This window comes from Gopherus flavomarginatus, chromosome 2 (assembly GCF_025201925.1).
Source record: "Gopherus flavomarginatus isolate rGopFla2 chromosome 2, rGopFla2.mat.asm, whole genome shotgun sequence".
Taxonomy (NCBI): domain Eukaryota; kingdom Metazoa; phylum Chordata; order Testudines; family Testudinidae; genus Gopherus; species Gopherus flavomarginatus.
In genome coordinates this window covers 148,763,085-148,790,478 of record NC_066618.1, presented here as the reverse complement: position 1 = coordinate 148,790,478, position 27,394 = coordinate 148,763,085, and the positions used below count along the sequence as shown (strand labels likewise).

At 38.8% G+C, this 27,394-nt stretch overlaps 1 protein-coding gene across 2 annotated transcripts in view; it reads left to right on the top strand.

Annotated features, from left to right (window-relative positions):
- The window catches only part of LOC127043534 (cadherin-10), a 163,161-nt gene that overhangs the window by 30,766 nt on the left and 105,001 nt on the right, over nt 1-27,394 (top strand). For both annotated transcript variants that reach the window (XM_050937425.1, XM_050937424.1), the window contains exon 2: nt 18,466-18,847. In XM_050937425.1, the coding sequence (XP_050793382.1) occupies nt 18,617-18,847 (231 nt within the window). In that variant the 5' untranslated portion in view covers nt 18,466-18,616. The remainder of the gene's footprint in view (nt 1-18,465; nt 18,848-27,394) is intronic.

Sequence of the window (27,394 nt, the reverse complement as noted above, 5' to 3'; positions counted from 1 at the left end):
TGTTTATCTGAATGACTGACTGAACAAGAAGTAGGACTGAGTGGACTTGCAGGCTCTATAGTTTTAAATTGTTTTATTTTTGAATGCAGTTATTTTTTGTACATAATTCTACATTTGTAAGTTCAACTTTCATCAAAGAGATTGTATTATAGTACTTGCATGAGGTGAATTGAAAAATACTATTTTATAGCACAAATATTTATAATAAAAATAAATATAAAGTGAGCATGGTACAGTTTGTGTTCTGTGTTGTAATTGTAACCAATATATTTGAAAATGCAGAAAACATCCAAAAATATTTAAATAAATGGTGTTCTATTGTTTAACAGTGCAATTAATCACACAGTTAATCACGATTAATTTTTTAATCACACAATTAATCGTGATTAATTGTTTTAATTGCTTGACAGCCCTAATAATTTCATAAATATGATAGTAATCATCTGCCTTGGGGCTTTTGTGTGGAATGTCTAATGTTTTGTACAGCAATTTGATAATGGCACATGCTATGTGTGTGTGTGTGTGTATAGCATCAGCCTAGAGAAAAAGGGAGTGTGTGTGTATTGATGCTATATATCAGCTTGTGCTCTGAATTACACCACTGAAAATCTGAAATAGCTCCATTTCAGCCAGTGGACTTACTCCAGATTTCGATTGTTGTAACGGAGATCAGATTCTAGACCCATATGCTGTAACAAAAGTTTAATGATTTCAGTGCCATTCAATTCCTAAACCCCTTTTCAAAAGTATACTATCATGTGGGCAAAGAAATAATAGAGAGAAGGAAAAGAACAATAGGTAATGGAAGGAGGGCTATTATCATTATATCCTCTAGAAGCCAATATATTTAAAAAATATGGAACCATGCATATCCATCTATGGTTAATTCATCAATCCACTGCTAATTTACTAACAAGTCAGTGTGAGGGGCTATGGGTATAAATTGGCATACAAGGAGGCAGAGGGATGTAGCAGGAAAAGCACCTAACAGGAGGCTGCCTAGTTTAATTTATGGTTTCTTAAGTTCTCCTGTTAGTAATGTTTACTCCCATATCACCCTTCTGCCTTTGGGGCTGGATTCTGATTGTCTTTTTGGGACTGCATACGTAAAGGGAGGAGCCTCCAGTAACCTTCCTCCTGTGCATTTACACAAAGTCCTCCCACAACAGCCATTCTCATGCTTATGGGGATGCTTAGTAATGTTCCTCCTGTAAAGCAAGTTACCAAAAAAGGGGACAAAAATGACTTGAATGCTAAGCTCTGTTCTCCCCTGCAACCCCCACTTAGGTCCAGCACACGCACTGACCTAATGGATGCAACAAATTATGCATGGAACAGCATGGACGAGATTGTGCTTGCTTTAAATTGCTCAGGAATGAGAAGTTAGATACTGCCCTGTAGATATATAGACACAGAAGTGGGTTGTGTCAAACGATAATTCCTTAGTTACTGGCCCAGTTACAGCATGTTTCGAGGAGACAGTGGATTTCCTTATTTGAGAGAGAAGTGTTAACCGGAGCTTGTCAAAATTTTCTGAATGTTGATGTTTCCAAGAAAAACAGGATTAAAATGTCACAAAAAATGTATCCAGTTCTTCAGCCAGTTCTAAGTGTTGACAGCTCTGTTGGGGTGTCAAATGATATTGACTCTTTCAGAGAGACAAGGTGGGTGACATGGGCAGTGGGTAAAGCTTCCCCTCAGGGAGACTAGCTCCCTGCAGTGCCTCTTTTGCCCATGGCCCCACCCACACTCTGCATCCACCTTGCTCCCTTCCCTATTCAGCCTCTTCCCCACTCACTGGTCCCTCTTCCCCCTCCCCCCCACTCACTGGTCCTTCCTCCCCGCTCAGCCCCCCCCACTGCTTGCTGGTCCCTCCTCTCTTGCCCTTCCCCTCTTGACCCCCTCCCTGCTTGCCGTGTGCCTTCCTACTCTCCTTCCCCCCTCCCCACTTGGCCACCCCACGCCATGTAAGGTCCCTCCTCTCCTCTCCCCGCTTGGCTCCCTGTCGCCACTTGATGCATCCCTCCTCCTACCAGAGCAGGGACCTCTGAGCAGCAGCGGGGGACCAAGGGGGCGGAAGTGAGGGAGGAGGGACCAGCAAGCAGCGGCGGGGGGCCGAGCGGGAAGGAGGCTGAGTGGGGAGGAGGGGAGGAACTGGTGAGTGCTGGCGGGGACCTCCAGAGACGGGGATGGAGGGTGCTGGAGAGGAGCAGCCAGGCAGAGAATGCTGAGCTTTTATATGCACCATGCAGGTTCCTGGGTGGCTGAGGAGGTGGTATCTGCTACTCAGCTTCCTGGGTTCATCAGTAACCGCCCTGGGGAATCCAAGGGACCTGGGAAGCTGAGTAGCACATACTGCCTTCTCAGCTGTCCAGGTACCTGCAATGGTGTAATAAGCAAAAACTTCCCACAGAAGCCCACTCCCAATAGGGAGGGAAAGAGGCAGGAGCACCACAGCCCAGAAGTCTGGTGGCAGGGTCGGTTATTGACCTGAATTTGATGGGTTAGTTTTTAGGGCTCACCACTGACCACATTCAACCAGAAGATTTATAGGTTTTTATTCAATTTAGACTATAGCGTTTAAGAACTCAAAGAGTTCTATATTGTGAGAGGATTTTAGGGGTGCTTGGCAAGAACACGTACACTGAAGACAATACCACATTGATAAAATTTGTATTGACATTAACGTAAAAATAAGGAATGCAATGAAACTTATAACTGCAGAAGAGTAAAAGAATTTCAAAATTTCTGGTGGTAACATTTTTATTATACGTACCTTAACTTAACATACTTACACAGTGCTCCCTGAAGGTGGAATTTTATCTGGAATAAAATTCCCACCAACCAAAGGGTGGCAGGGGCCCAGAGGCAGACCCTCTATTAAAGGTTCATCAAGTCTGTTCAGATGTTGGACTCTTGGCCCGACAAGCCCTTGCATCAGTACATGAATGGACCAAATGGCAAATGATCACTATGGCCGACCGTTGGGCTAAGCATTGAAGAAGAAGATGCATTGTGAAATTAAATTAGCCTGATCTCTTTTCATGAGTTATTTGTGGGACTGCCAAAATAAAACATTTAGCCTAAAAGTATGTGATCATCTTAGAGTTGGTGAAAGGTACTTGGAATAAGGAAAACGGTGCCACTGCTCTTAAGACAGTAATAAACAGTTATTGAGTAAGCCTTCCTTGATAGAAGGCTAAAAGACTGAAAAAATTAAAAGCTGACTGGATACATTTCTTTCACAACTTTGCAGCCACAAGGATGGTTATTCAGCAAAATGGATAATGTATAATGTAGTATCCTCTAGGGCAGTGCTTCTCGAAGCCATCCGCCACTTGTTCAGGGAAAGCCCCTGGTGGTCTGGGCTGCGTCCGCAGGTTCGGTTGATCGAGGCTCCCATTGGCCGTGGTTCGCCGTTCCAGGCCAATGGGGGCTGTGGGAAGGGCAGCCAGCACATCCCTCGGCCCACACCACTTCCTGCCACTCCCATTGGCCTGGAGCGGCGAAGCGCAGCCAGTGGGAGCTGTGATCAGCCGAACCTGCGGACGTGGCAGGTAAACAAACCGACCTGGACTGCCAGGGGCTTTCCCTGAATAAGCGGCTGCCCAACTTTTAGAAGCACTGTCCTAGGGTCATGAATAGTGCGAATAATATATATTACAAAGGTAGGAAAATATCAGCATTGAATGAAAAATAATGGAGAACAAATAAAATAAAAGAGAAAGCTCCTCCTCTTTTTGTCATTGTCAGAAAGATAAAAAGGCTGAACAAGCCTCAGCAAAAGCTAACTTTAAGTAACATTCAGTTCAGCACCAGCTATGGAATATTGCCTGCAAATTCACTGTGTTCCTTAACTGAAAACACGGTTGCCAGTTACAGCTGTGGTCAAATAAAAGCAGCAACTAGAAAATAAATGATAACTTCTATCTCCAAGGAAATCCTAGCCTATAACTCGCAATTCTGTCATCCATTTTCTAATGCACCAGATGCTTCCAGTAAGAGTAGAAAAATTACTTTTATTGTCTGACATATCTCCAATACAGAAATTGTATGTGAAACTTCTTGGATTATCTGCAAATGACAGTGAGACCTCAAAATCTGTTGTCTGTGCTACAGAATAGCAAGAAAGAAAAGGAGCTGCAATTTATTCCAGAGCAATGTGCATACTGTGCAGACAATACGCCACATAGTTCTGGCAAAGCAAGCGAAGGACACTTAAATAGTGGCATCAAAAGAAAAGAAATATTCTGCCAGTGGGGTGTTCTCATAATACACTATGTTGGGAAAACAGTTTGCTATGGTGCTACACTTCAAGTCACTAAAATGAAAAAAAGAGAGAATTCTGCATATGGCCAAAATGTGCATGTCAAAAAATTTAAGATGCCTCAATTTTTGGTTGCCAAAACTCAGACACACAGATATACACAAGCTCTGAATTTCAGAGATATTGAGCACCCAGAGTTCCTGTTGAAGTACATAGGAATCACTTATGCTCAGCACTTTAAGAAAATCAGAACCTAGATATTTCAAGATGGCCATCCCTGTCCCTAGGCTTCACTGCCTGACCTGCAGCCTCAGTCACAACTTCAAAGCACTGCCTATACTACTATTTTTAACATTATAGCATGAGCCTGAGTCTATTGACCCTGGCTGGGAGGCTTGCTGCCATGGGCTGTGTAGATCTACCCCAAAGCTCCTGTTGTGTTTGATACCCCCTCACAGTACAGTGCTAGATGACAAACAGATTAGAGCCACAACTACAAGTGAAGCTCTGTCCACCACTCACTGTTGTGCTGCCCATTAAACAGTTAGGCAGACACAACAGACTTATCTTAAAAATAACTTTCTACCCTCTGAAGAACTCTGTCTTGTGCAGAATCATTCTGCTCCATCGCACCACACAAGAATCCCAAAGTCTGCAAACTGCTCCAAGGGTCATTCTACCAGATAGGTTATGAAACTCACAATGGTTAAGTAATTTAATTAGCAAATTATTTCTACTAGGTTTCTCACTGTTCTTTTGCTCTATGTTCCTTATGTAAAGTATACAGATTGGAGAATTATTATGAGTTTGAGTTTTATTAACCAAAATACTTTTGAAAGCGAATGAGAAATTTTCAGAAAGCAAAATCAAGATGTTAGTGTCCACAATATCAAAAATAAAACTCAAGATGGGATCTTATAATTTTCAAGAGATAATAAATCAGTTTGAATTAATTCAAAGTCTTATCACAATCTTGTCACAAATTTTTATTCTGGTTTTATACTAGTATAGTCAGGTGACTTTTGTGCCAACATGGCAATATGGAGCTGTAAATATAGATCTTTATTTACTTCCAGTCAGATTTCTATGTCAGTGGAATTATGGGACTGCTTGTGTCAGTACAACTAAAGAAGAATTTATAATTTAGACAAGATATTTAATTATTGAAAAATGTAAATTCATCAAAATGCCCTTGCTGATGTTATATTCATAGCCAAGCTTTGCCACTCATACATGTAAGACTATTGCACATCAAATGCAAAACAAAATATGCAGGTAATAATTTTGACATTATTCTAATTTCTCCAGAGTTTCTCCAGTACTGTAAGCTCTTTATCCAAAGGTGCATGGTAAAATCTTTAGCTTACAAGCCAGTTCAAAGCTTTTTCCTCTTTTTGTCACAGATTCCAGAAATTCTCTTGATCACAAAATCCATGTGAGTTTTAAGATGAAATCTTTGCAATGCTCAGGGTTTAGGGTTTCTCGCAGTGAACTTTTGCTGTAGGGGGGCATAGTTTTCTATTACAAAGAGTAGTAGGCTTAATTAGTGTAATGAGTTTCTCTAGCCTCAAAGATGTTGTCTACTTATAACTTCTAGATAACTATGATTAAACATGTTAATGAAATACACATGATCATACATTTTAGTCACTCAGAGTTTTTTTATTCAGGTATGTATTTTCTAAGAAGCATGCCTAGCTCATAACCAAGTCAACACTAGGGTAAACAATGAAGGTATTTTTATCAGTTGGAACTGGCATGAAGGTGGATTTTCCAAATGAGTTTCACAGTTGCAATGGCTGATTGCCTGAGATAAAGAATTGATTCGCTCAAGGTAGTGGTTTTTATCTGTATTCCATAGAAGTTTCCCTAGATAGAATTTTAAAAAATTGAATTAATAGACTGCATGTCATAGCAAGACTTTGGTTGTTGACAAACAGAGGATGCTCTCGCTGGCCAGCTGATGACAGTTCCACTCTCAGTCTCTTGTCCAGGTGTTTAGGCTTCAGGAAGCAATGTGTTGAAAATTACATATCACTATATGTTTTCTGTTGGGTGGCACAGCCCAGTTTCTCCTCTTGCCAGAGCTGATGTGGTTGAATCAAAAAGGGACTCGTGCTTCTGGTGAAGATTTGAAATGTCCAACCAGGATAAAAGTTGGGTATTCTTTATCATTTGGTGAGAAAACAAATACTCTTTTATGTCTTCTGCTATCTTTGTGCAAAAAATCTTGTGGCATCTCAGTTTGTATATGATATGTAGTGCCAGACATTGAATATCTGCTAGCTTAGCTCCAATGTGTAACCAATTTCCCAAGTTACTTTCCACATGATCTTTTGCAAAATGGTCCTGTGGCCAATTTTGCATGACTCCAAGCTCTTTTCACCCCTACTCTTAGCTGTCTACAGAAATGTCTATTTTGAAGTTAGAACAGAGACTTTGCATGAAGTCTCTTCACATTCCATAATGCTTCTGTCCTCATTTAGTAGTTCATCATACAGCAGTATAGAATCACTTGACTCTTTATTTGTTCCATCTATATTCCAGTAGAGTAAAATTACTGAAATAAGACAAAGCAGCTCTATACACCTCCTTGCTAGTACTTGATTATCACCTATACTTCAGTGATAAGGTTACTAGTATCATTTCATATGCAAAATAATCCATGCAACTGCCAATCACAGTTAATCAGGCTTTATGATAATTTAGGCCTTAAAACATTTCAGATGGTTCAATTTAAAGAGTTACACTTTACATTGAAACACACTATTTGAACTGTTTCAGCTTCTTTAATACAAAGTAAATACTTTATATATATACCTTTGTTATCATCATCACTCCCATAACCACACTGGTCATTGGGGCACCATCACTGATGAACAATCAACCAATTTTCTTCACCCCGTGATGATTGTGTGTCAGTGCTTGAGTCTCCGCGAAGACTATTCCTGTCCACTCTTTTATTTTGTCAGTCCATCTCTTCCGTCTACCTCTTCTTCTCTTCCCCTGTATTGTCCCTTGGAGGATGATCTTGGATAGGCCAGATGATCTTGCTACATGTACGTACCACTTCAGCTTGCGCTTCTTCACGGTTGTCAGGAGGTCTTCATATGAAGTGATGATATTGCGGACCTCTTCATTAGTGATGTGGTCAAAGTAGAAGATGCCCAGGATTTTACAGAAGTATCTCATCTCTATGACTTGTATTTTCCGTTCAAGTTCTGCAGTAAGGGTCCATGTCTCGCATACATACAGAAAAATGGAGATGACCAATGTGTCAGCAGTTACCTGTTTTTTATTTTATATATATATACACATACTGATACCCCCAGGGTTACACAAACCCGTCTTACACAAATCCGTACTTATGGAAAAAGTTCCATAAGCTAGAAATAGGAGGGTTTTTTTGTGTAATTGTCAGGTATACATTTTAAACTTATGCAAAATTTGAGTTACGCAAGGCATTCTGGAATGGAACGCTTGCATAAGTCGGGGAGCGTCTGTATATAAACTCTTACTGATCACATTTCTATTTAAAATAAACAGCTTGGTATGAACTATTAGCAACACTTTGTTCGGATTGGTTGTGTTCAGCTTGCCTAGGCAAACAAACTTACTCAGACATTGAAGAGATCTGTTATGGAATCCCCTTAAATTGCTTTGATTTCCTTATATATTTTATATATCTTAATGGACATCTTTTGCATTCTTTATTTAGTAACACTATAACTTATGATACTGTATCAAACAATATAGTTTGATCTATTATGTCTCTACTATAAATTTATAAGCATAAAACATGAAAGAAGTAAAAGGAAAATTACTTCACAAGTTAGTAAGAATTTGTGAATAAGCATAGCTAGTTAGCTGTTGTAGTTACTCAAACTGTATGAAATGCAAATGGCATCTTCTGTTTTACATGTTGTAAAAGCTTAGGCCTAAATCCTGCCAAGAATCCTGGCCTATGTGTGAATGTAAATAGTAATTATTATTAATAACTCCATATGTTTTGTCTCATAACGACCCAGGTGCACCACTGTTTTGACATGTCTACCTCCCTGTAGTGCCTTTTTATACTGGCAGCCTTAATTGCAATTACTGTGTGATTTAGAATCTGACTTTGATGTATCCAGCCACTGTATCGGTCCACAGACTGAGGAAGGTAGACAGAATGTAGTGAAATTCTTTCTGTCACTGATTTGTTAGTTCCTCTGCAGTGTTAGTTGCATGCTGCATGTGATGTGCTACCTTATTACTTGCCTGTTTATAGAGAAAGATAATAGAACTCTTGGCACCTAAACCACAAAGTCAGGCTTTTCCTAGGCAGTTGAGTGGTATCACTTGGCTGACATACATTTAATCACGGCTCACCAATTTGTGGCATTTTCAAACTGTGGCTAGATGCTAGCAGAGACTAGATGAAAGAAGATATTTTGGGTAGGCCAGTAACCAGGCACTTAGGAAATTAGAGTTGAATTTGCTGCTCTACCACAGACTTCCTGTGTGACTTTGGGGAAATTACAGCCTCTTTTGTCTCAGTTCCCCCATCTGTTTTAAGGATGACAGTACTTTCATACTCACAGAGATGAGGTGTGGAAGAGAAGATAAATACATTAAAGATTAATAGGTTCTCAGACACTATATTATCACTGTGGTATTGGGCCATATAACTAAGATATATACAGATGGTAGAAGCCACTTAGCAGAGACTAGGTGAAGTCTAGCTTCTGGGATCAGGATGAAACAAAACTTTTAGACCAGTTGTAGTGGGGAATTCTACCGTGTCTGAAGAGGACGCTCACTGAGTACAGCAGTCACAGTTTTTAGTCAATGTTAAGCATCATGCACACACAGTCGTCATTCTTGAGGAACTCCCTCTCAGTTAAACTGAGGTATTGTACAAATCAGGGTACATGCAGAAAACATGCACTGCCCCCTTGACATTTTGAATGCTGTGTGACTGCAGACCTGGGATAGAGAGAGGAACTGGTCAAATGCTCTAACTAGTATCTCTAATGTCTCAGAAACAGTACAGTTAGTGTGTAATTTTTCATCACCACAACTGCCCCACATGACATTCTGATGGAAGCTGGTGCTGAAACTGACTGCAAATAGATACAGATTGCAGCCTGTTGTACACTGATTGAGGCAGGCATTCTGGGGGTGGGGGGGGAGGGAATAACATGAGATCATGTAATTATAATATTTACACATGAGAGGGATGAATTAAGGTTTCATGAACAATCTTAATTTTTATGTTTTATAACCTGAGTGCTTGACATTGCTATTGTAATGGTCTTTTAATAGGTTTTTCTGGATGTAATATACCATGGCGGATATAATATTTAAGGCACAAATGACTGAGTATATGATCCATGCTGAACTCTGATTTCTTTTTTAGGTTAACTCTTAAAAATGTTACAGAACAGATTCCACAAGGCTGACTCATTTAGCAGAATTTTTCTAGTGTGTAGCAGTAGCTTCTGCAGTAAAAGGCAAGAGGCAAAAAAAGCCAAGAATATAATGTGATTGTCAGCACCTCACTGCAGAATTGTAAGAATTACAAATACATTTCAACAGCACCGTAAAGACGAGCTCTTAATTTGCCAGGTAAAAGGGTTTGTTGAAAATGATACAACAAATACAAGAACAAATTGTACAGCCATAGGAAAGTGATATATGTTTAAAGAATAAACCAAAAGGAACTGAAATACAAGCCAAAGCTTCAAATTAGTTAAAAAAGCTTATTGGCCAACCACTTATTTTGAGAATCACTGATTACATTGTAAATATACCAAGGATCTAATAAAGGACCTGTGGTAACATCAATAACAATGCATACTATACTAAGCATGTATGTACTCTGACGTTCAATAACTGTGTTATGCTAATAAATCATTGTAAGGATACAAATATATCCTTTTAAGAAATTTTCTAGAAGTGATGTCATCCCCAATTTACCCTCTTAAAGTAAGGTTTCAAACTGTGAGCCTTTCATTTGCCTGTCTGTCTTCACAGGAGAATGTATTCCCTCTCTACCCTCATCTGATTAGCAGGAATGAGAGTCTCCATGCTGCAGGCACTAACACAAGTTTGAGGAGCCAGTATGTAGACACCAATGAACACTTTATTAAATTACACAGTCTTCTAAGCAGGCACAGTCTCTCAGTGCTCCAATTCTTCATGCTTTAGTGAACTGACTCTGCTCTCTGAAACTGTAAGGTTTCAGCCTGAGCTGCAGATATAAACTCCTGATGAGATTATGGTTCTTTTTTAGATGTTTGGCATGCTTCTGTGCTTATTCTATTTCTCTGGTGGGGTTGATAGATGACTAGCAGGGAGAACTAGAGAGCACTAGAAAGTACAGACCTAGAGCCCGAAAATTCCATCTGCCCTGAAGGAAAAGAATGTCTTGTTCGTAAATGCTCAGCGTCATTCACTAGAATTCATGCTTCTGGCCAGGAAATCACCTGCAGGACAGAGTGAATGTTAAGCCGCTAGCACTGCAAGTCTTGATGTACCTCTCAATCTAAGTGCCTGACAACGTAACAAAAGAATTTTATGATCTTTCCATTCCCAGAAAAGTCAAAGAACATCAAAGATGGACTGGAACAGAATAAGGAAAAAGTAAATGTATTGTTACCAAGATAATGTGCATTTATTTCTCTGGTACATGTTTCTAAATTATAGCAATACAGTGATCCCAATAGATCCACTTGCCTGGATATTTCACTGTAATTATTTGCATATTTCCTTTACTGAATTCTCATGCACTATATATGTATCCCATAGAGGCTGAAGATTTGGCAAACCAATTGTGCTGTCTTGGGGATGCACAAATTATACCTACTTTGCTAATATTTTTTCTTCTAATCTACATCAAAGGTTCTCTCAAGTGAAATTCAGCTGGTGAAACACAAATGAATTCATAATCACTCAACAGCTGTTGCACATAGACTCACAGAATCGTAGGAGCGGGAGGGACCTGGAGTCCCCTTCTAGTCTAGACACACTATATTGGTGACTTACATGTAGTGTGTGTGAATGTGCATTTGTATGTGTGTTTGAAGTATCACTGAGTGCTCTGTAGTCAATTTAAAGCTATAACCTCTTAATATAAACTCAAAGTTTTTATCTTCTCCCTAATTTATCCAAAGAAAAACTCAATATTCCTGATACTTTGCATGCCACCTTTTTTCAGAGTAGAGTTTTTGTTTGTTTGTTTTCTGGGATATTTGCTAAAAATCAGAAATGCTATTTTAAAGTTATGATATTTTTGAATATTTGTCTATTCTTTTTAAAAAATGAATTATTCTTTGGAGTTTTTTTTCCACGGTGAATTGTCCTACAGACTTCACGTTTGTTTTCTTTGATTGACATTGAAGAGAAAGTACTTTATTTGTGGACGGGGTAAGACAAAATATAAACAAAGCAATTTCCTGCCTTCAGGCTTCGTTGCTGAAGCAGCTGCTAGACTGAATCCGAGGAGAAAAGGAATAGATGAAAGTAGGTGAGGTGGGTGGGTGTGGGAGATAAATACGGTAGAAAAATAGTTTAGGTGGAAATGCATGGGGACATACCATGGAGAATCAGGATGGAGCTTAACTCCCCTGTGTCAAAATGAGAGGAGGCAGGAGGACACTGGTGGTAATTCAAGTTTTCAAAATCATGTAGTAAGGGGAACTTTGAATGAGTCAGGAGATAGAGAACAGAAGGTGGTTGTGGCAGGAGGAATAACTTGTTAGCAAAGAACTTCGGAAAGTATAGATAGTGGGCATAGAAGGAGTGGAATGTATTGAGAGGCTATAGAGGAATCATGTAAGGTTGAGAGGGGATGGCACAAAAGGTACAGAGTACAGAGGTGCACATAAAGGGACAGGCTTTATGGAAATGGTGGTAGGAGATGGGGAACAAGGTATGGACTGGAGTGTTTTAGGGAACCAGGGTAGGTCATACAGAGGGGATGAAAGGGACTGGATGATTATAAAATCTCAATTCCTTTTCATTTCCTTTAATCACCTACCGATTTTGTGTGTGTGTGTGGTTTGGTTATGAGTGTAACATACTTTTGCAAATTTGAGAAGAAAGAGATATAGCTGTGTGTATATGCGGGGGGTGATAATGGGTATTGATGGGTTATGGTAGTGAAGGACATACTAGATACCTTATTGTTATTTTTAAGACATAACATGTTTGGGTTTTTCTAAAGGTGTGAAATTTTAGAATGTTTTGTTGTATAAAACACACATACCTATTCTTAATCATGAATCACTGCTAAAAAAATAGTTAGAATTTCAGTACAGTTCCACCTGACACTCAACAACAATATTACACTTTCTTGACAAAGGTATTAATACTGCTTGGCATTTTTTTCTCCATAGAATTTTTTTTCTCTGTTCTGTTTTTCAGTTTCTTTCTCCTAACTGGGACAGGGATAAAATAATGTTTGGGCTTGAAAGGAACATTCATATTATATCGTGCAGCTTTGAAATAGGGGGAAATGAGTTCACCATCCCTAATTAGAAGCAGTTTTTTCTGAACCGCTCAGTTTGACTGTGTCTAGTTTAGCAGCTAACTAGGCAGACCTTAGTCACCTTTATCCGCTTAGGAACTTGAACTGGAGATGGTTCAGAGATATAGATGTTTCTTTTACAAATACGTATTATGAACTAACAATTATGAATGTGTCTAGTGCAGTGTACAATGTAGAGCCGGTAAGCTTCAGGTAGCAAAATGACCATCTTATTGTCACTTTATCAATTAACCCCTTGATTCAGATCTAGAGAGTTAATTTGTGAACATGTTTGGGGACATCTTCTCAATTACATGCATCAAAATAAAATGAACTTTAATGCATAATAAGATGAATGATAAGATTAAAATCCTCCAAGAATTGGTCATTTGGAATGACTTTTTCTTTTTCAATTATGGGAACTGAAGCTGTGTCAAAAGGACATTTTTTTAAAAAAATGAGGGCAAATTTATATTCTGAGTATTTACTCCATTGTGTTTTGGAAAAGCCACTTTTATGTGTTCAGAATCTGTTATACAAGCTGCCACTTCACCATGTTGTGGTCTAGCATATCAGAAGAATTTTTCTTTTTCCAGTCTTCATTTTTTTCTTTGTATTAAAGATGTGGCAAAAAAGGTTGAAATCCCCCAAGTTCCTATGAATTTAGGATTTTCTGAGGCTGATGGAGAGATGAAGCATTTATATATCCATTTACACTGCCATGCCCACTCTGCTAAAGGCTAGCTGACTAGACTCAAGAGTTTAGAATTCACTTACACCAATGTAAATTAGTGGTGGCTTCATTGAAGTCAGTGGAATTACACCAGAGGAAAACTGGTATGAGAGCAGAATCTGTTCCATTATATGCCGTAACAGAATGGAAACTTTCTCATCATAGAAAATCCCACATAGTTTATCTTAATTCATTATAAGCATTCTCTGACCAGAAAAATACCTTCCTTTGGAATATTCACAATGTTGTGGTACAGGACTTAGGAACATTATCAAAACTGTGTATAGATTATTGTTACTCAACATCTTGTCAGTGTCATATGTCACTCCACTTTCAGGAAGCTAGAACTCACCTCCAACTTAATTTTTCTCTTATCTATTTGAACGCACAAACGAACTTTAAAAAAATTCTGCATTAATCTCTGTACCTCCTTGTTTTGGTTGAAATGTTAAGAATGAGCAGTAATTACTGTGCAGGAAGCTTCTCTTGTGGCATTTCAGAAATATTGAAACCAGGGAGGAATGTTACTTCATGATGGGCATCTCTTTAAAGATTCAAAGGTTCTTTATGATTTGGAAAACTTTTTTGCCTCTCTTGCTGACATAGCGCCATGCACACGAGTGCTTATGTCAGTATAACTTATGTCACTCAGGAAGTTGGTTTATTCAAACTGCTGAACGATATAAGTTATATCAACATAGACTGTAATGTAGACATATTAGCGAGAATATATCAAGCTTTTTTTTTAACTTTTGAAATTCTGCTGAATTGTACATTACTTTTTGGAGACACTATTCCATCAGAATTTGAGTATGTTTCCCAGAAATTTCCAGTGGCACTAATAGAGTGAAAACAGTTAGAAGCTGGTAACAGTTTCAGGTTTCTCCAATGATTAGATCAGCTCTGATAAGGTAATGAAGAATCTCAGCTGACTTGCAGTATTTAGTACCGAGGGGGGATGCCTCAGTGTTATTTGTATCTTCTCATCTAACTCTAAACCAAAAATACCATTTCCCCCCACTGCCCTTTATTTAGTGACATTGCCACTACTAGTTGCAGTATATTAAGCAGAAGGGTTTTGTTGTTGTTGTTGTTATTGTTTTGTATAAGGTACATTTATTTCATTCAGGTAGGTGACCATCAAACTTAATATTTATTACACTTAAAACAGCAGGATGAACTCAAGGAGAAGTCTAAGGGGGAGAATCCTACTGTAAACATCCATTAAGCAGCTTAGCCTGCCAAGTTCATGTACATTAGCTAGTTTTGTAACTTTAACAAATTCCATCAGAGCTTTCATTCCACTGACCTAATTTAACAAGAAGGAAATTCAGTAACAATCCCTAACACTGAAGCATTATTTCCCAGGAGGAATTTAACAACACTTCTACATCAAATAGTGGTGTGTGAACAGTGGAATATACATGGGGGGAGAAAAGCAAGAGAAAGAAGACACTGTATCTCCTTTATATAAGTAATCCAATAACTTTCCATGTTTGGGGAAAATAGTAATAGGTTTAAGGGGCAAGTTCATTGCTTAGATGTACATATGCAACTTCCTCTGACTTCAAGAAACATCAGCTATGAGCAAAATTTAGTCTCTCTCTCTCACTGTCAATAAAAAGAATATAGGTATGGGTGTATGGGCAACACAGAATTGTGGTAGTGCTATTCAGCAACAAGTAAACACAAGGTACCTACCCCATGTAATAGGCTTATGATTGAGCCTGATCCTTCCAACCTTTGCTTCCATAAATACTCTTTTCTCATACAAAGTAAGGATGTGTGGGTCTGCCAATATATCATTACAATGGAATAATCCTAGGTTCTGATCTTGCTTTCATTAAAGTCAAAAGCAAACTTTAATTTGTGCATCCTAGTAGAAGCAGACACATGCCAGTAAAGCAATGCCTCACAGTAATACATTGTGCTGGGAGATGCTCATATTTTATGAATGGCTTTAAAAATAAAAAAAAATATTATGTAAAACAATAAAATATTTGAAACTCACTAAGGTATAAGAGACTCATCATCAGACTTTTGCAAATTGAAGAAAAAGATTAGTACAGTGGCTTTTTTTAGAACCCAGAGCAGAGCATGAGGGCAAGCAATTGTTTGACATTTATGATGACAAACACTTCTAATTCCTGTAAATTACTGTGAACATGTTTGTGGATGACACCCTTCAAGTCCTTCCTCACAACACAAATACTTTGTGATGTTTACCTCAGCTCCAAGTAAACCCAAACTCTCAAAGCAAAAGTTAGCTTCTGAATTCCATCTGGTCTTATGTTCCAAAGTCACGTGAAATTGCCAAGTTTCACATGCTTTCCACCCCAAACCATGAACCAACCTAGCCTCATTAGAAACTTCTTGGATTGGTGAATTTGAAGTAACATGGTTAGGAACAAAACCCCAAGTAAAGGAAAAGTTTATGAAAATTTTACACAGCTTTACTTGGAAGAATCTGAAATGCTTAGGGCTGTATTCATCCATGATGTAAAGCCACTGAAGTCAATAGATTTCTGTCAGGGATCAATGTAGCCAAATGCATTTTTCTAAGGTATGCTAAACAATGTTGTGTCCAGATCAGGGAACTAAAGGAAAACCCACTATGTTTCTGTATAATTTCAGGGTTTTTTTTTGTTGCATATGGAAGAATACAGTAAATATTTATTGAGGAGCTGCAAGCATTGGCTGTATATTCTTCCTTTGTAGAAGATAAAAAAAATCAGAAAGAAAATGTAGAGAAAATATATCCTATTGAGACAAAAAAGCCTTTGGAGCATTCATATACTCTTGCTGCCTAGCAACAGACACCATTTCCCCCTTAGCAGAGGCTAGTGAGGTCTGCAAAAAAATATGATGCCAACATTTCTCTCTCACAAATTAACCAGTAAGGAATTAACAAGTTCTACACTTCTGTTCTGGGTGCAGACTGCATTATGTAGGCTATACAAAGCTGGTCTTATTTCATTTAAGACAAAATACTGTGGAAAGATTATTATTATTATTCCCCAGAAGTGCACTATTAGTGTTCAGAAATGTGCTAGCCCCTTTACTGAATAAGTAAAAGAAAAGATTGTTGAGGAATGTCGATCAAACAGCCCAATCTTGTTCCCACTGAATTAATGGTAAAGTCACATCCTTTGTGTTCATACAAAATCCGAGTGACTTCTGTTCAGACTTCTGCCAAATTTGGGTGTTAAAAATTAGACATGACACAATAAGTAAGGGTGAGAAACATAAATGTGGGGAATGAGAAGGGAAGGCAAGAGTTACGGTAATAATTTTATGTAGTTACTCATTTTAGTCATGTGTATATCTGAGTTCTGCTGGGCGTGGTACTTAAGGTACTTATGGGAGTTACAGCAAAAATGAATATTTTTAGATAGGAGTTGAAAAAGGTGGTAATGGAGGCTTGGCAAAGAGGAACTGAAAGAATAGGGTGCACAAAGTGAGTTTACAAGTAATCCAATGTTTTAATCTTGTTTGCCAGTGGTTTGAAAGACTAATGCAAAGCAGTTTTAGAAACCACAGAAATGATGAAACATTAGTTCCCCACTGTTTTATATATTTATTTGCATATAGATAGACTTCTCTTATTTATAGCTAATAATTTTTGTCTGCTATATTTATGTATATTAAAATAATCTGTAATAATAATTGTATATACTTGAAGTCCGTAATGTACCATTATGATAAATAATTATATATCTTTCATTTATACTTAATATATTTCAAAATAGCTTTGATCAAGTTACAGTGGTGCTTTGGAATGAAATTAAAGATGAAATGTGATTCTAACAAAAAACATTTAAGTGTTAATATTCCTTTTTTAAAAAAATCGTATTTTAGATGATTTGCCTGCTGAAACACATCTAAATGAGCCATGCAGACATTTGCTCTTAAGCGTTTGGTAATTTCCAATTTGAATCTTTTAAAGTGGAAATCAGCTAATGGTGTCAACAGTCGTGAAGAGTGATATGCTGAGAAGGAGCATAGGCACGAGATTGGAAACAGTTTATTTCTGTTTGATGTCAACATAAGATATTGATGGAATCTGCCTATTGTTTCACCATGGTGGTCAATGCTTCCTTATTATGTCAGGAAAAAAAAACATAAAATGCTACACAAACCTAAAAAAAAAAATTTGGAAATGGATTTACTTTTTTTCTCTCTGTAGTAATAGTTGTATATTGAGTGTCAAATTTAAGTATATTGTAGGTGAAAATATTCTGAATTCACAATGACAACATCAAATCAGATCAGGCCCTAGATATTTCATAATTTTTTTTCTTGCATTTAAAGTTGTTTGCATGCTACCTCAGTTCATACTGTAAGTACTATATCCTAAGAACTTTCTGTATTAAAAAGTTTGCTTCTTGTCATGTTCTATTTCTTCTGATGCATATGATGTTCCCATTTGCCATTTAAAGTGCCTTGGGGAACCAGCGTTTCACCATTTCTGTGGTTTCTAAAATTGCTTTGCATTAGTCTTTTCAGGCCTCCAGATAACAAGATTAATAAAACACTGGATTACTTGTAAATCAAATCAGGTGGAAAACATTTGAAGTAAGGGCTACAGTATTTAATATGTAAGTGCTATTAGTATTAAATCCCCTAGTCTACATGAAAAAAACACCCTCAAAGTTCTTAAACTGAAAGGTTAAGAAAAAAAAGTTAATCAGCTCAATGCGCTTTTGTTGTGTTCCTCATGTAATGTTCTGAAAGCAGCTACCTGCTCCATTTGCAACCCTCCCACTTGGTGAAGGTTGACAGAAAACCTTTATAGTCACCACATCAACCATCAGTTAGGTGCACGTGGGAAATAACCAGTTGCTTTCTTTGCTGTAAGGCTTTACAGATGTACTGTCAAGTATGATAATGAAGTCAGTCATGGGCAAATGGAATGTTTTCAACTTACACTGTGTCTTTTCTGTTTACTTTGAGGATTTGGTGGAATATGTGTGGAAGGGAGATGAACTACTGGAAATCACTTGGCAGCACTGCCAACTAAAAAGACATAAAAAGGTAATCCAGGAAAACAACACTATTGACCCCACAGCCATCTGGCTTGGAGGACAGACAGCAGGGAAGAACTATGATAATACAACAAGTCTTACTGCTACTGCTGCTCTGGATGTGTCTGCCACATTCCTGCTATGCAGAAATGCTGTTCAGAAGGACAACTGACCACCAACCAAAAGGCTTTGTGGCACGTGTATCCGGGAGTGATGGAAAAGCACTTCACCGCCAGAAACGGGGCTGGATGTGGAACCAGTTCTTCTTGCTGGAGGAATATACAGGCTCTGATTATCAATATGTAGGCAAGGTAGGTCTGTATTAAGGTTTGATATTTCTCCATTACATCCTTAGATATTTGTCCTACTACTGTTCTCAAGTTATTACAGTGACTTATTCTCCTAGTTGAATGGTTGGTTTTCCAAGCAATACTACGTTTATCTGCTGTGTTGGAGATCTCTAAAAGTAATAATGCAAAGAGTTGCTTAAAACTATTTAGAAACATACAAATGTTTGAAACAAGTTAAAGCAGGGGTCAGCAACCTACGGCACACGTGCCAAAGGTGGCACGCGAGCTGATTGTTGATGGCATGCGGGTTGGGCTGAGCCGCTTAGCCCCCCATAGCTCTGGAGTTTCCGCTGCTGGTCCCTTGCCAGCTGAGGTCCTGCCACCGGTCCCACTCAGCGCCCACTGCCGGCCTGGGGGAAGGAACCCCAGGCTGACAGCAGGCTGTGAGCCCAGCTGACAGGAGCCGGTAGGTGAAACCCCACCTCTGGGGTTTCCACTGCTGGCTCCTGCCTGCTGGACTCCCACCGTGGATCCCACTCAGTGCCCGCTGCTGGCCTGAGGTTGTTTCCCCCAGGCTGGCAGCGGGCTGAGACACCAGCTGGCTGGAGCCAGCGGCTGAAACCCCAGAGCAGCGGCGGGCTGAGCTGCTCAGACCACCGCCGCTCTGGGGTTCCCGCTGATGGCCCCTTGCCAGCCGGGGTCCCACTCAGCACCCGTTGCTGGCCTGGGGGAAGGAACTCCAGGCTGGCAGTGGGATGAGACCCCAGCTGGCAGGAGCCGGCAGCTGAAGCCCCAGAGGGGGGCTGGCGGAGATGCTCAACCCACCCCTAAAACTCCAGAGCTGGGCGGGCTGACCCGCTCAGCCCGCTACCGCTCTGGGGTTCCGGCTGCTGCCTCCTTACCAGCTGGGGTCCCCGCTGCAGCCCCACTCACCTTGCTTCCAGTGCAGGCCCCCTGTCAGACAGGGTCCAGGCTTCTGGCCCTGCTCAGCCCTACCAGCTCCACTCATCTCTGATGCCGATCTGGGGTTTCAGTCGCTGACCTCCTGCCAGCGGGTTATCAACTTATGACTCAGAAGCCTGTGTGCAGCTTAAAGTATCTAAATAGGTGCCACCAGACATTGGAAAACTCAGCAAGGGCAAGGATCACGCTAAACTAATAAGATCTGCATTTTAATTTAATTTTAAATAAAGCTTCTGAAACATTTTGAAAACCTTGTTTACTTTACATATAACAGTAGGTTTGTTATATATTATAGACTTATAGAAAGACTTTCTAAAAAACGTTAATGTATTACCAGCACGTGAAGCCTTAAATTAGAGTGTATACATGAAGACTCGGTACACCACTGCTGAAAGGTTGCCAACCCCTGAGCTAAAGTGTATTTCACAAGTAATTGTGTGATCTTCGCAGCATTCCTACCACCACCAGCTACTTACTTTTCTCTCCTATTTCTGAATCTAGTATTTTACAATTATTTCTAAAATTCTGTTTCATATTTTTTTCTCTGACTCTTTTCAGTTTCATGCAAATGCATGTGGAGTCCAATCCTTTTTCTTTACTCTTTGCACACAATCCTTTCAGACACAAAATGACCTCCCTCCTTCAGTGTTCCCTATGTGTTAATAAACTGCAGAGGATGAATGTCATTAACAAATGTGGTGGAAAATAAATATGAGGAATGAAATTGTGAATTTAATGCTACTGACACCAAGAAAAGAATTCTGTACTCCCAGATTAAAGGATAAATTAATAGGCCACTTTCCTTATTGACTTCACTTGATGTAGTCCGATTTTTTTTACATCAAGATGGTTGTACTGAGTCTGTCAGTGCAGAACTTGGCCCAGTATTACAGAGCCCCATGGTGAGGGAATAGATGGAATAACTACAAGTGAAGAATGGCAGCAGTTATAGAGATGAAAAATAAGTAATTTTGTTTTAGGCAGCTACTAAAAGTAAAACAGCAACTTGCTCAACCAAAAACTTCCTGCCTTTACTCCTTTCATCCAAAGCAGGTGCTAATGAATCCTTATTTAAATGCAAATTACTTGCCCAAAGTCAGAGTAATCAGAGTTGTGCAGAGGCCATGCATAGGGCAGGTAAAAAAATGCATTGACTACATTCTTTATTTCTTAACCCTCCTCTGAATAAACTCCCATAGTTAATCAAAGACAAAACCAAGATAGTTCCTACATTCTGTTGACTCTGGATTTTTGGGAGTCAGGCACTATAGCTCCCTTCTGAGCAACTGGTTTCTCACATTTCTCTTCCTAGCTATTGGTTTCTTAGCTTACATGAAGTCGGAATTTGGTCCATTAAAATGGGGCTCTCTACTTCCTTTGACTGTGCCACTAATCATTAACTATTGTTTGAGAAAGCACCAGCTGAGGCCTTACATTTTTGCTTTTGTTAAACAACAGGTTCATTGAGAAACAACCAAAATGTAGATTTGTGTGACAGTAGATGCCTGTTCTGAATAGATTGAATTATACCACATTATCCTGGGTAATAGCCACATCATGTTTCGTTGCCTTGATCAGATTAAGGTTTATGATTCAAATAACCTCATGTAATACAAAATAAAGTGCTGGATTATATAGGTTTTATTAATTCAAATAAGCCAATTCTCTCTCTCTCAATATAAAATGTTGGGCTTTTGTGCTGAAGAATCATGACAAATTGAGCATTGCCCAGCCATACACAAGCTTTGAAACACAGACTCAGTTAGAATCAGAGAATCAGAGAATATTAGGGTTGGAAGAGACCTCAGGAGGTCATCTAGTCCAATCCCCTGCTCAAAGCAAGACCAACACCAACTAAATCATCCCAGCCAGGGCTTTGTCAAGCTGGGCCTTAAAAACCTCTAAGGATGGAGATTCCACCACCTCCCTAGGTAACCCATTCCAGTGCTTCATTACTCTTTCTAGTGAATAGTGTTTCCTAATATCCAACCTAGATCTCTCCCACTGCAACTTGAAACCATTGCTTCTTGTTCTGTCATCTGCACTACTGAGAACAGCCTAGCTCCATCCTCTTTGGAAACCCCCTTCAGGTAGTTGAAGGCTGCTATCAAATCCCCCCTTACTCTTCTCTTCTGCAGACTAAATAACCCCAGTTCCCTCAGCCTGTCCTTGTAAGTCATGTGCCCCAGCCCCCTAAACATTTTTGTTGCCTTCTGCTGGACTCTCTCCAATTTGTTCACATCCCTTCTGTAATGGGGAGACCAAAACTGGACACAGTACTCCAGGTGTGGCCTCACCAGTTCCAAATAGTGGGGAATAATCACTTCCCTCGATCTACTGGCAATGCCTCTACTAATACAGCCCAATATGCCATTAATCTTCTTGGCAACAAGAGCATACTGCTGACTCATATCTAGCTTCTCATCCACTGTAATCCCCAGGTCCTTTTCTGCAGAACTGTGCCTAACCAGTCAGTCCCCATCCTGTAGCCGTCCATGGGATTCTTCCTTCCTAAGTGCAGGACTCTGCACTTGTCCTTGTTGAACCTCATCAGATTTCTTTTGGCCCAATCCTCTAATTTGTCCAGCTCTACCCTCCAGCGAATCTACCGCTCCTCCCAGCTTAGTGTCATCTGCCAACTTGCTGAGGGTGCAATTCATCCCATCATCCAGATCATTAATAAAGATGTTGAACAAATCCAGCCCCAGGACTGACCCCTGGGGCACTCCGCTTGATACCAGCTGCCAACTAGACATTGAGCCATTGATCACTACCTGTGGAGCCCAACAATCTAGCCAGTTTTCTATCTACTTTATAGTCCATTCATCCAATCCATACTTTTTTAACTTGCTAGCAAGAATACTGTGAGAGACCGTATCAAAAGCTTTGCTAAAGTCAAGATATATACATCCACCGCTTTCACCATATCCGCAGAGCCAGTTATCTCATCACAGGAGGCAATCAGGTTGGTCAGTTATTTTCATTGACGTCATGATACATGTGCAAAACTCAAGAGATTTAAACAGTCCTGCACTGGGATCAACTGTGCCTGTATGGAGTCCTACTGATGTCACTGGTGATCTGCAGAGGTGCAGGTGCCAATGAAAAACTGGGGCCTACTTTGGGCTCAGAGCCCCCAGAGTTTCATTTTGAGCCTCAGTCTCATGGAAGCCAACACACAATACAAATTTCAGCTGATTTTAGTCAAAACCCACCATCTTATGGAACAATCCTATGAAATGTAATAGGGGAGAAACCAATAGGGTTCTATGAGAGTTATTTTTGCAGACTTGTATGATTTAATAGAGTGAGAATCCTTTCCATAGATTCTCCCAGCCATTGTATGAAATTATATAGCAGGTATATATTTTTCTATTAAATTCCGTAGGACTGTCTTATTAGAACTTGTACATTTTGTGCTTACTTTAGAAACTGTAAATAGGCTTAAGTTCCTTAACTTCATATTTTTTTTTATTTTAATCTTTTGCAATCCTGGCCTTAGTTTTTTGTTGCTATTAGGGCTATCGATTAATCACAGTTAACTCACACACTTAACTAAAAAAAAATTAATTATGATTAATCACACTGTTAAACAATAGAATACTAGTTGAAATTTATTAAATATTTTGGATGTTTTTCTACATTTTAAAATATATTGATTTCTATTACACCACAGAATATGAAGTGTACAGTGCTCATTTTATAGTATTATTATTAATTACAAATATTTGCACTGTAAAAATGATAAAAGAAATAGTATTTTTCAATTCACCATACAAGTACTGTAGTGCAATCTCTTTATCATGAAAGTGTAACTTACAAATGTAGTTTTTTTGTGATATAATTGCACTCAGAAACAAAACAATGTAAAAATTAGAGCCTACAAGTCCACTCACTCCTACTTCTTTTTCAGCCAATCGCTAAGACAATCAAGATTGTTTACATTTACTGGAGCTACTACTGCCTGCTTCTTATTTACAATATTGCCTGAAAGTGAGAACACAAACTCGTATGGCACTTTTGTAACCAGTGTTGCATGGTATTTACATGCCAGATATGCTAAATATACATATGCCCCTTCATGCTTCGGCCATCATTCCAGAGGATGTGCTTCCAGACTGATGATGCACATTAAAAAAATAATGCATTAATTAAATTTGTGACTGAACTCCTTGGGGGAGAATTGTATGTCTCCTGTTCTTTTTTACCCACATTCTGCCATATATTTCATGTTATAGCAGTCTTGGATGATGAACCAGCACATGTTTGTTTTAAGAACACTTTCACAACAGATTTGACAAAACGCAAAGAAAGGTACCAATGTGAGATTTTTAAAAATGATATAGTACTCAACCTAAGGTTTAAGAATCTGAATCTGATTTTGCCTTCCAAAATCTGAGAGGGACGAAGTGTAGAGCATGCTTTCAGAATTCTGGAAAGAGCAACACTCAGGTGCAGAAATGACAGAATCCTAACCACCAAAAAAGAAAGTCTACCTTTTGCTGCCGGCATCTGACTTACATGATGAAAATGAACATGCATCAGTCTGATCTGCTTGGTTCATTATCGAGCAGAACATGTCATCAGCATGGACGCGTGACCTCTGGAATGGTTGAAGTATGAAGGGACATCTTTAAAGCATCTGGTACATAAACATCTTGCGACGCTGGCTATATCAGTTCCATGCGAACACGTATTCTCACTTTCAGGTGACATTGTAAACAAGAAGCTGGCAGCATTATCTCCTGCAAATTGTAACCAAACTTGTTTGTCTGAGCGATTGGCTGAAGTAGGACTGAGTGGACTTGTTGGCTCTAATGTTTTACATTTGTTTTATTTTTGAATGCAGTTATATTTTGTACATAATTATACATGTGTAAGTTCAACTTTCATGATAAAGAGATTGCATTACAGTACTTGTATTGTTAATTGAAAAGTACAATTTCTTTTATTATTACTGTGCAAATATTTGTAATAAAAAATAAATATAAAATGAGCACTGTACACTTTGTATTTTGTGTTGTAATTGAAATCAATATATTTGAAAATGTAGTAAACATCCAAAAATAGTTAAATAAATGGTATTCTATTATTATCAGCATGATTAATCATGATTAATTTTTTTAATCGCTTGACAGACCTAGTTACTATATAAAAGTTTTATAAAACTCTAGTCCTTTGTATGCAGTTGCAGACTAGTCCAGCTATATTTCCATTTAAAATACCCAATTTAGGAGTCAACTGTGCAGGGAACATGGGGTGGAAAAATGGGCCTTGCAGACAGAATTTGTATAATTTAAAAGCACAGTGTGTACATTAAAACCCTCACGTACTATAGTGATGGACTCTAACCAGATTGATACGGGGTGTAACATTTTCAAAAGTGAGGTAGGAGCCTAAAAAATGATATTTTGGAAAATTTTACACAGTTTCTTGTCTTGCAGCCCATTCTTATGTGGTTCATTCAACTGAAGATAGTAGGACTATTCATATAATTATAAGTACTGCAGAACTGGGCTCATAATATCTGGAATTGTCAGTTCAAAATATTTACAATCGACATCTAATTTTTGCCAGGAAATAGACAGAAAAATGAGTTGTAAATGGACCAAAGGATAATGAGGTAGTGCCACTCAAGGAAGGAAGCAGAGTGTTTCATCCTCATTAACACCCAAAGAATATGGTGCTGAGAGGTGGTAAAATTCTCAGGACAGACAGTAGCTTATTCGTAAGTGGAACTTGGTGTTAATAATCAAGATTCTGATTAACACCTTGTAGCTGGTAGCTAAGTAAGTTTATTCTAATTTTTTTTTTTTAGTCCTACTTTCTATTAAAATTCACTTACAAAGTACTTTATTTTGGAAAATAATGCGGGGAAGGACATTCCTAGTAGTTTCTTTAAATATTTCCCTTTTAGTTCTCCCATGAAGCATCATTGTTGCATCTATGGCTGAAGGATTGAAGTTCATGAGCAAAGAAGAGAAAATAGTTATAATAGTCCTCTTTTTTTAAGGGTAGGGAATATATTGAATACAAAGTGACTTTTTTTTTCCTCTAAGGGACGCAACAGTTATTAAAATTTCCAGGAAATGTTAATGGCAAGAAGGAGCTCAAGAATGACAGAGGCTTAAATGTGATTAAATTGCCTTTGTCAGCCACTATTTCCATTTATTAATTATTTCTCTGTGTGGATGTAGTTTCAATGCTGACCTTTAAAGACTTATTTATTGCTTGTACTTACAGGAGCATCCAAAACGTGCTGGGTGCTATGCAGACATTTTTTAATATTTATTTCTGTTCATAATACATCTTTCAAAAGTGCCTCCGCAACTTCAAGGCACTCTTGCCATGAATTAAAAACACAATTGCATAGCCAAGCCAGCAGCACGTCCTCATTCCAAAGAGAACATAAATGATTGGTGATGAAAACAGTTCTGCACAATACCTCACCTCACTCACAAATAGCATCCTCATCATATTCTTACCTCCCAAAAGCCTTGGGGAAATAAACAGGCCTGCAACATGCCCAAAGACCAAATGTTATGGACTATTGTAAATGAAAGTGTGGAGTAAATTTAAAAGTTAAGAGCACCTCAAAGAGAATGCTTTGCTAGCAACTCCCTCTTTTCTACATGGAGGCATTTTCAGTTCTGGCACCTCCATTGACTATAATGGTGGCAGTGTAGTATTGAGGAGGAGAAAGGGACAGAATCCTTGCTCTGAGGTAGTCAGAATTGAAGACAACAAGCCACATATTGAGTTGTCAGAGAGGGATACAATAATTTTTTTTTTAAACCTCTACTGTCCCCCATCGCCCCCCTACCTGGGCATTGTTAGTTGTCAGTTTTCTTCTGGGCAGAATAGTAGAAATGGGTTTTGTGAAGGGATTTAAAGAGGAAGACAATAATGGCCTTATGGGCTGGTTAGGAAGAGATTTCCATGTACAAGTAAAATGACAAAGGTGGTTGTGAGGGGGGATTCAAACAGCTTATTGAGGCTGGCATTGCTGAAGGATTAGAGCAGGGAGAGGTAAAATGATAAGAGAAATGAGAAAATAAGTAGAGAGGGGCAGAATTGAGAGAAGATTTGAAGATAAGGTTGCAGTTTCATGTTTGGTATATTTACTTTGTGAGAAGGATAAATCCAGTCTGCACATTCAGAACATTCCGCTTGAAAAGCAGCGGAAATATATCAAAGCATATTTCTGAAAAGCCACCTTCTACAGCAGATGCATTCTATGGTGCTTTACTGAGCCAACCACCCTATAAAGAACAGAACAACAAGAAAAGTGTCATAATTTAACCTCTGTTTCTAAAACACAGACATAGAATAAACAGTTCAGATTTCTTTTTGAAGTCTTCACCTTTTATAAAGTTAATATATTTATATCTGCCTTTCAGGGTTCATGGCTGAGGCTGGGAAGAAGAGGAATGAAGCCTTATTTCTTAAATAAATTGCACTCTTCTTTATTATGGTAGTGCCTAGGATCAGCTTAAAATGGGTCACTATGGTGCTAGCCACTATACAGAGTAGCCGACAGTTCCTTCCCTGAAAAGTTTGCAGTCTAAATAGACCAGACAGACACAGGATGGAAGAAAGGGTAGA